At 42.2% G+C, this 9,634-nt stretch overlaps 1 protein-coding gene across 1 annotated transcript in view; it reads left to right on the top strand.

Annotated features, from left to right (window-relative positions):
• The first annotated feature begins 9,303 nt into the window (after positions 1-9,303).
• TNIP3 (TNFAIP3 interacting protein 3) overlaps positions 9,304-9,634 on the top strand; it is a 31,319-nt gene continuing 30,988 nt past the window's right edge. The window contains exon 1 of the mRNA XM_015417089.1: positions 9,304-9,502. Coding sequence (XP_015272575.1) covers positions 9,467-9,502 — 36 coding nt within the window. The 5' untranslated portion in view covers positions 9,304-9,466. The remainder of the gene's footprint in view (positions 9,503-9,634) is intronic.

Genomic DNA, 9,634 nt, shown 5'->3' with positions numbered 1-9,634 from the left:
ATTTCTGGAGAAAAAGTAACATTTTATTTGGTCCTCAGGCAAATGACATTTCATGTTTTAACCTCTGAATGTTTCCAAATACCATCAGGCCCATTTATTTCAGTACCACAAATTATAATGTTCCACACAAATATATGTTGTATATGCTGACACACTGTGTGAAGTAGAACCCCATGCTTTTGATGGGACACCTCGTTTTTTTGATCAGTATTGGGACCAGTGCTGTTTAATTTGTTCATAAATTATTTGGAATTGAAAATAAGCAGTGTAGTAGCCAGGTTTGCAGACAATATAACATTATTCAGGATGGTGAAAACCAAGACTGATTGTGAAGAGCTACAGAAGGATCTTTCTAAACTGTTTTGAGTGGGCAACAATGTGGCAAGTGAAATTCAGTATAGGTAAATGTAAGGGAATGCATGTTAGAACAACAACAAAATATCCTAACTTTAATTATGTGCAGATGGTCTCTCAACTGTCTCAGATTGAGGCTGAAAATGATCTTGAGGTTGTAGTGGAAAGATCATTGAAAATGTTCACCCAGTGTACAATAGCATTGAAAAAGGCAACCTCCATGCTAGAAATTATTAGGAAAGAGAATGAAAATGGACAATATTGTACTCAGGGGTCATTTCGTAGAAAAAGAGCTAGGGGAACTCATTAGCATAACTCATTAGCATATGCCACACCCCCTGACATCAGGGGCCCGGCGGTGGACCTGCAAGGCCAGCGGGAGTGCGAGGAAGCCCAACCAAGGCCCGCCCTGGCCCCAGGCAGGCAGGGGTGGGGAGAGGCGAGGAGGAAGCAACTTACCCTCCCTCTTCTCCTGCCTCCTCTTGGCTGAATGAGGGCTGGAAGCGGGGCGGCCGGAAGCAGGGGACGGGGCTTCGTCATGTGCCCCGCCCCCTGCACCTCACCCGGGGGAACTGCGTTCCCCCGCGTTCCCCCCCGAAATGACCTCTGATTGTAATGACCTTGGATAAAGCTATGGTGTAACCTTATTTGGAACGCTGTGTGCAGTTCTGGTCACTGTTATCTTAGAAAAGGTATTGCAAAGTTGGAAAAAGTACAAAGAGGGTACCAAGATGAGTATATGGTTGAAGTACCTTTCCTTTAAGGAAAGGATGGAGAGTCTGGCCTTTAAGTGTATAAAAAAAGTTACTAAAAGTTTATAAAACATGACAGAGGTTTATAAAATTATGGATGCTGTTGAAAAAGTAGATATAGGGAGCTTCCTCCCACCATAATACTAGAACCTGGGGGCACAGGCAACAGGAAATACTTCTTTACTCAATAAGAAATCAAAATATGGAATTCATTGCCAGAAGTGGTAGTGATGGCCACAAGCACTGAAAGCTATAGAAGTGGGTTAGACAAATTCATGGAGGAGAGGTCCAACAGTGGCTGCTAGCCATGGAGACTGAAGGGTGCCTCCATCTAAAGAGGTAGCAAACCTCTGAATACCAGAGCTGGGAGGCAGTAGCAGGAGAGCCGCTATGCCTTGTGGCCTTCCAGGGCAACTGGTTGTCTGCTGTGTGCAATACTATCCTGGACTAAGTCGACAAGTAGTCTGACCCGCAAGGCTCTTCTAATGTTCTTATGATGCAGATGAGAGGGAAGAGGTAATAACTGTACTCCTTAGTGTTAGTCATGAAAAAATTCTAATTACTTATTTAAAAATGAAGTCACAAAACAAAAATCTCTAGGACCTTAAAACTTATGACTTTGAAGTTCAGCTTGTAATAATTTTTTACAATGCCCCCAGACTTAAAGTTTTATTAGTTGAGATAAAAATGAGGAATGTACTTTTATGGTTCATTGTACGATTTGAAATTGTCCTGGCTGAGAACTGCTTACATGTGCTGCAGTGCACAAAATGCTGCAAGGAAAAACTTTAAAAACCTTCATCCAGTTCTGAGTTTTGCTTTGTAACTTTAGGAAAGTCACATTTCCTTAGCCTGGTCTGCCTTTTTAGCGAGGCTGAGATAATGAGATAAGTAATGAAACCTTTTATCTATTGTACAATGTTTTAGGAGATGTTGATGACAGATTAATTAGAAGGCTTGTCGATGATCTCTAAGCTTTTATATTATCTGAAATCCACTTCTGCTTTGGTGTTGTAGAGAACTGTTTATACTGTTTGTCAGTGCATATTGTGATGAACTGTCTCTGTTTCACCAGTATGCTTGCCATGGGAATTATTCTCCATGTAGAAATCCATAATGTGTGAACCCTTGCCTTCACTGCTCCATTATTTTGCAAGGGCTACTGCTATGCTCACAGAAACTGTGCTTATAAATTTTGATGCTTGGCCAATTGCATTGCCCCTGGAAGAAATGGTACCTTTGGAGGGTGGACTGCATGGCATCACATCTCTGCTGGGCTCCCTCCCCTTCCCAAATTTCGCCCTTCCCAGGCCACCTGCAAATTTCTATGAATTTCGCAAGCTGGAGTTGGCAGCTCAACTTGAGCACCTGGTTGCCATTTTCTCGATCTTACTTCTACATATATCTGAATTGTAGATGATGAATTATTCCTTTTTTTCTTCTCTCTATCCAGATGCGACAGTGTAGAGCTTGATAATGAAATAAGGACTTTAATAGAAAAGAGCAGTGCTTCAAAGAAGTTGGAATTCAGTTCATATGCATTGAAAGTAAGCAGTATTCTTTTTGCTTTATCCTTCCTGAGAAGCATTTTAAAATCAGCAGGATGTATTCTGTGTGGGGATGGGCAATAACCGCATTTTTGCAGTTCGGTTCATGGTTCATGATTGAACCATGAACCAAACCACAAACCAATATGGTGGTGACCGGAAAGCAGGTGGTGAACAGAAAGTAGGCGGTGAACGGTGAACCTGTTTTCATGGGGAGCAGAAAGCAATGGTGTAAATGGCCCCTGCTTTCTGCTCCCCATCACTAAGCTATTTTTCATGATGATGATTATGAAGAAGAAGAAGAGGAGGAGGAGGAGGTTGGAGATTGGATTTATACCTTGCCCTTCACTCAGAGTCTCAGAGTAGCTTACAAACTTCTTTCCCTTCCCCTCCCCACAACAGACACCCTGTGAGGTAGGTGGGGCTCAGAGAGCTCATTCAAGAACTGCCCTTTCAAGGACAGCTCTTGTCAGAACTATGACTTGCCCAAGGTCATCCAGCAGCTGCGAGTGGAGGAGGGGGGAATCAAACCCAGTTCTTCCAGATTAGAATCCGCACAATTAACCACTATACCAAACTGGCTCGGAGCCATTTAAACCCTTTCTTTCTGCTCTTCACAAACCACCATGAACCTCCACGAAATGCATCAAAATTCATGGAAGTTCATGGCAACTCTTCTGTTCGCTAACATTGCTTCATGAACCATGAACCAGCCAACATTTGTGACTATTTGCAATCAAACAAAACTATCCTTTGCTAGTAAGTCTGTGGGGATTTGGGATTCTATTGCTGGGCTGAGGTAAATTTAAGAGGAGCTGTTTGGGATACACTTTCAGTTTACCCTAGATAACCCCCTGTAATTACTTCAGACTCCAGGTCCCTGTGTAGCTCTCATGACTGGGAAAAAAAAATCAGCCATAGTTTGTGAAGGTGGGTACTGGGGGGGGGGGGGTTTAAAAGGAATCTGGCCATCAAAGTTATATACAAATTTCCCTTATTTCTTAAACATTGGTACAACTGTTCTGTTTCTGCCCCTTATGCAATTGCTTCAAGATACAACACTTGGGTGAGATGGATATGCTTTTCAGCACAATTTTTTTAAAAAAAAGATATTTAAATGTTTATATCCCACTTTATTCCATGGTTGGAAGCAAAGCAGCTTACAACAATAGAATACCTTCCCTCCACAAATACTCAATATAAAGAAGCTAATGAAAATCTACAAATTATGTCCTAGTCTTAGGCTGGAGTCCTGGTTAGAATGACTGATTCATTGGAAGGCCCAGGCTTAAAGCCAAAGGACCAAGAGACCTTTGGTTCTTGTACTTCAGTTTGTGAATCTGGCCATGCCCAGCCCTCATACCTGCAGACAGGAAGGAAACTAAATGCACAACTCAGATGGTGTGCCACTGGAAAGATGTTCCCCAACAACTGTTCCTGTCCCTGCTTCCATTAGGCACAATGGCATCAGTGCTTTTGTATAAGCAGCTGTACATCAGCTTCATGAGAGACGGTTCAGCTTCATGAGAGACGGTTCTGCAGTTGTTCTGTGAGATTTATGAGGAGTTGATCATTTGAAAAATCAGCATAGTTGATGGGGCAGGCTGTCTGTTTTTGTTTTACATTTATGGGTGTCAGAGCCAGGCTGTTGTATATAAAATATAAAGAAATAAATACTATTGTTTTTGTTCAGGCAGCCTCTCACATGAATCAATTCCTGAGTGCCTTCTATGCTTTGCTTTGCTGTTGACACCACTGGAGTGTTTCTAACCTTTTATATGATCCCCTTCCCCTGATGATCTCCTTCCTTTTTGGTTCCACAACAACTTTTTCTCTTTTCATTTCCATGAGAGGAAACTGGATATACTTTACCAGGATGTGGGGATCTGTGGGATTCAATTTGGGTTTCTAACTCACTTTTGTGATATTGTCTATTGATGACATATCAGAAACAAAATAAAAATAGTTATTTTATAACCCATGATTTTATATTGATGTATTGGAATTGGTGTGTTGGGTATGTGCATTATGAACTGGACCAAAATAAATACTACTTGGAACAGTATATGCTTGATTTGTTTCCTTCAATCTTTTGACTTTTTAGATTCTATTCACCTGCTTCCTTATTTATCTAATTTATTGTAACTAGACAGTTTTCATATGTGAACTCTGAGCCTCTTCAGTTCTGAAAACCATTCCAGGCTTATCTCTGCCTTTCCCCCATCTGCCTCTTCCATCCCACCATCTCCAGTGCCTGTAATAGTGGCATAGATAATGTCTGGCTATGGCATCATGAGATGATCTCAGCAATTGAATGGGGACCCAAGGCTATGCTGTAAGAAAGAAAGGGCCCCAACATCTAGTAATTCTAGTAATTCTTCTAATAATTGTATGGAACAATGATGTCACTTCCAGGTGACATGCTAGGCTGCCTCGCCTAATGTCTATGGTCTTTACCCTAGGAACTGGGGGGGGGGGAATTCTGAGAGTATCACTATGTGGAGGCCATTTTTTTTGTTCCTTCTTAATGATAGGATTTGGAGCAGCGTCTTGCCCTCTTAAAAAGTTCAAAAAATCTTTTTTTAAAGAGAATGTTGAGGTAGCTTCATGCTTTGAAACAGAAGTCTGTAGCAAAGATAATTTGCAGACACACTCAGCTACCATCAGCCTCCTTTAAGAAGTCAAGTGAATGCTATCTATTGCATTTTTGCTTATGGTATATGAAGCTTATCATCTGGGTTTTGTCTCTTGTTTCTTTCATTTGAGAGCACTGTGGGTCTGCGTGCCTTTTTTTGTAGTGTTTACAGTTTCTGAAGCAGAGAATTCAGATGACATCTTGTAAACTGACATCTTGTAACCCAAAGGCTCTTGCAAGATTATTTTCAGGGTTGATGTGTAAACAGATTCATGCTGTTTCCTTCCCCCTTTTTATATAAACCAGGAGATCTACACAGGAAAAATAAAATGAGGCTTAAAAGATACCACATGAGCAAAAGCTGCTGTGAGAACCAAAAAGGATGGCAAACATCTGCTTCATGCATCAGTAATTGCATCTGAAACTTTCCCCCCCATTACGGTGTTGCAATATCATAGCCCTTTCAGGAGTCCCATTTATCTTTATTTGAATCTCCTTGTGTGACCTGGAGGAAAGCTTTGTCACTCAACGTCTATGTGATTCTGAGGAAAAAATACAATTCAGTTTTAGAGGTCTTTTCTTTAAGAAGATCACAAGCAACCTATATCAGAGGTTTGAATGGAAGAATACATTTTTGCCTAAATAAGGCTTTATTCCTGACACATCATTTTAAGGCTTTCCAAGTCTGTTGTTGATCTGTGCACTGGGATGCTCTAAAAACTAACTTGGGCCTGCAGTTCAGTAGCCATGCAGACATATAGCTAAAGTGCTCCCTAGGTCCTTTTTCCTGGAACACCCTCTACATATCAAGCCAGCATAGGACTGCCAAATGTGGGCGAGGGGCAGGGAATCCCCCGCTTTGAAGCCCCGATTTCCGATGCGGCGGAATCGGGGCCCGGGGGAACCCCGCCCCCGGCGTGCGCGTCACTAGCAAGTGACGTGGGCACGCCGGGCACACTGGGGGTGGGGCCACGGCCATACAAGGGGAAACTCTATGGTTTTCCCTTGTATGGCTGTGGCCCCGCCTCCAGCATGCCCAGCGTGCCTACGTCACTACTGGGTGACGTGCATGCGGCGCGCGTGCACAGCCCCGACGCCGGCCGGGAGCCCCTCGCTCCCAGCGAAGACAGATTTGGCAACCCTAGGCCAGCAGAAGACCTGAGATGAATAAGCCTTATTAGAGCGGTATATAAACTGAAAGTTAAATAAAAAAATGGTATGCTAATGAGCTACTAGGCTATTAGCATATGCCATGCACCTGAAATCACCAGAAGTGATGTCAGAAGGAAAAGCAAAAGGGGGGGAGAGGCATCTTCAAAAGCCTCCCCTCCCCTTCCCCAGCTGGCCTGGGGGGGAGCGAAGAGAGAAGGGGTTTAAAGTTTACTAGAGTTGGGTCACAGAAGGAGGAAAGAGGGAAGGAAAGAGAGAGAGTAGAGAGAAGGAAAGAAGGAAGGAAAGAGGGAAAGAAAGAGAAGGAAAGAAGAAAGAAAAGAATGAAGGAAAGGATAAAAAGAGAGAAGGAAAGAGGGAAAGAAAGAGATGGAAAGAAGGAGGGGAAAAAAGAGAGAAGGGAAGAAGGATGGAAAGAGGGAAAAGAGGAAAAAAGAGAAGAAGGAGGGAAAGAAAGAAAGAGAGAAGGGAAGAAGGAGGAAAGAGGAAAATGAGGGAAGGAAAGGAGGGAATGAAAGAAAGAGAGAAGAAAAGGAGGAAAAGAGAGGAAGGAAGAAAGAGAAGGAAAAGAGAGAAAGAAAAGGAGGGAAACAATAGGAAAGGAGGGAAAGATGGCAAAGAGATGGAGGGAGGGAGGCTCTCCCCCCCATCAAGCCCCCACCCCCCCACCTCCATGGCTCCCTTACTTACCGCTTCGGCGGGGGCCGGTGGATACTGTAATGCAGGGGTTCCCAACCTTTTTGAGCCTGTGGGCATATTTGGAATTCTGACACAGCATGGTGGGCACAGGAACCAAACGAGTGTCACAAAATGGCTGACACAGGAGGCAGAGCCAGTCACAAAACGATTGCCACAGCTTAACTTCAGGAACACAGTGCAGGTGCTTGTGGTGTGGTGGCAACTGCTGCCAAAGCAACATTAAAAAAAATCTGCACAGCCAATCAAATCAATAGTCAACCAGAAGCCCTGCTGGGAAAAAGCCCTACCTGGCCTTGCCCACTTCCTAAAAAACACTTGGCAGGTTGTCAGTGGCCACCCTAGGGCCCACGGGTACCATGTTGGGGGACCCTGCTATAATATCTAGTTTGGCCCTCAGAGTCCTCAAAGTGTAAATTCTTATGTACCTTGGAAAGCTAGTTTGACTGGATGGACAATGGGTAAATATGGAAAACTCTTTTTTTTTTGCTGCTGCTGCTGAGCAGGTTATTGCTTAACAATTAACAGCTGAAACCTTGTCTAGGACTGAATAGGGGCTGAGAAAAAACTGGAATGATCTTTAAAATTTGTTACAGAATATCTAAACATTTAATCCTTATCAGCTATGAACTGCTGCAACTGTTTATGGAAAGGTCTGTGTCACTCCCTAAATGTGGGTTTCTACAGTAAATAAATCATCTATTCATTACGTTCTCAAGCAGATTTCTGAGATTTAATTATCAAAAATCCAGTGCTTCATCAACATAGGAGGTAAACAAATGGGTTATTTTATGTCTCTCTCTCTCTCTGTGTAGGTGCATTTAGGTGTATGTGTGCATGTGTGTATGTATATAGAATTTCACAAAGCATGATTTTAATTTTGATACATTATGTATAAGAACTTAAAATAAGGTAAAACAAGACATCAGGAAAAAAAATGCTATCCTAGACTACATAACAATGTATACTGGTAAATTCTATCAGTTTTGATAAATTAGACTCCCATTTGTTAAAACCGTCTTTTCGACTAATTTGCTTGGTTTCATTTCATTGCTTTTCATTTCTTCCAAAAAGAACACTAGAATGAACACTAGAACACTTTTCAATGTCCAACTATCCAGCCACCTATGAATAGCAGTTAATGTTAAGGATCCGGACAAGCGGATAGGTCGGTTCTAGGATGCTCTCCTTCTATTGTCCAAGGATGCGAAGCTAGGTCAGTTCGCCTGGCCACATGTTGTGTCAGAACACAACAGTCACAAATTGCAAATTTGTTATATTCAAAGTCATACTGGGAAACACACAGATTTTATTCATTTTTAAAAATTCAGTTATACCTTTCCTTTCTGCCCAATGGGGCCCTGAAGCGGTTACCATCATTTCCCTCTCCTCCATTTTTATCCTCCTAACCCCATGAGTTGGTTAGTTAGGTTAGGCTGAGAGTGTGTGACTAGCCCAAAGTCACCAAGTAAAATTCCAATGCAGAGTGGGAATTCAAACCCAGTCTAAAACTCTGACCAATATGCCGTACTGGCTCTAGATTGTCGTTTTCTGTTGTTGTTGTAATTCATCCAGTTCCTTTTTTACTCAATAATATCATAATAACCTGCAGATATTTAACTTTTATGGGTCAAAAAAATTTCACACACAGTTTGTAAGGCACCAAATAATCTGGGGTTTGTGCTTCACAGAACATACTGTTCTTCATGCTGGGCATTTCCTTCCCTGATGTTTTCACAAGCATTACTCCCATTCTAGATAAAACATGACTCACTTATTGCCCTGTCATGTCCAAATATACAGTATGTCTTAATGTCCCATCAGAATATGTCTGGAATGAAATAGGAGGGCAGAGTTTCAATAGGAAATGGTTATCAGTGGCTGTGTGTGTGTGTGTGTGAACCAATGCCTCCAGTGGCGCTTACTGAAAAATGTACTCTTCCTTTTCTTAACTGAGCAGCTTCCCAGAAGAGTATCAGGCAACAAAAAGGAACTTGTAGTTTACATACAGCACTAAAGATATTGCTGTCTTTTCACATTAGTCACAGGCTACATGCTTGAGACATTCTGGGAAGCCCCTGTTGGGAAGGGGGAAATGGTTAAGATACAAGTTCCATTGCCTCCTGTAATCCACACACAGAAAGAGCTGGAACCCCTTTCTGTAAAATTTGTGAGACCCAAGTCTTAGTAACTACTAAGCTAGTAGCTACTGTTTCCTTCCTTGGACCATTGTGTCTTTATCTGCTTCATCTGTTTTAAAGGCTTTTGGTAAAACTGATACCCAAGTTAATTCTACACAGAAGCAGGCAGGCATGGATGAAACTGAAACATCAGGTGGTGTGCCAGAGGTAAGTGGATGCACTGGCTGGGGGCACCTAATTGTGGTATTAATATCCTTTCATTTTGTGATAGGATGATGTATTATCATTTTATAAATTGTGACTGAATACCAACCAGTACTAATGTATTGATTAGTACAT

Source organism: Gekko japonicus, unplaced genomic scaffold (assembly GCF_001447785.1).
Source record: "Gekko japonicus isolate JY-2015 unplaced genomic scaffold, Gekko_japonicus_V1.1 scaffold814, whole genome shotgun sequence".
In the NCBI taxonomy this organism is placed as follows: domain Eukaryota; kingdom Metazoa; phylum Chordata; class Lepidosauria; order Squamata; family Gekkonidae; genus Gekko; species Gekko japonicus.
This window is presented reverse-complemented; position numbering and strand designations above follow the sequence as displayed.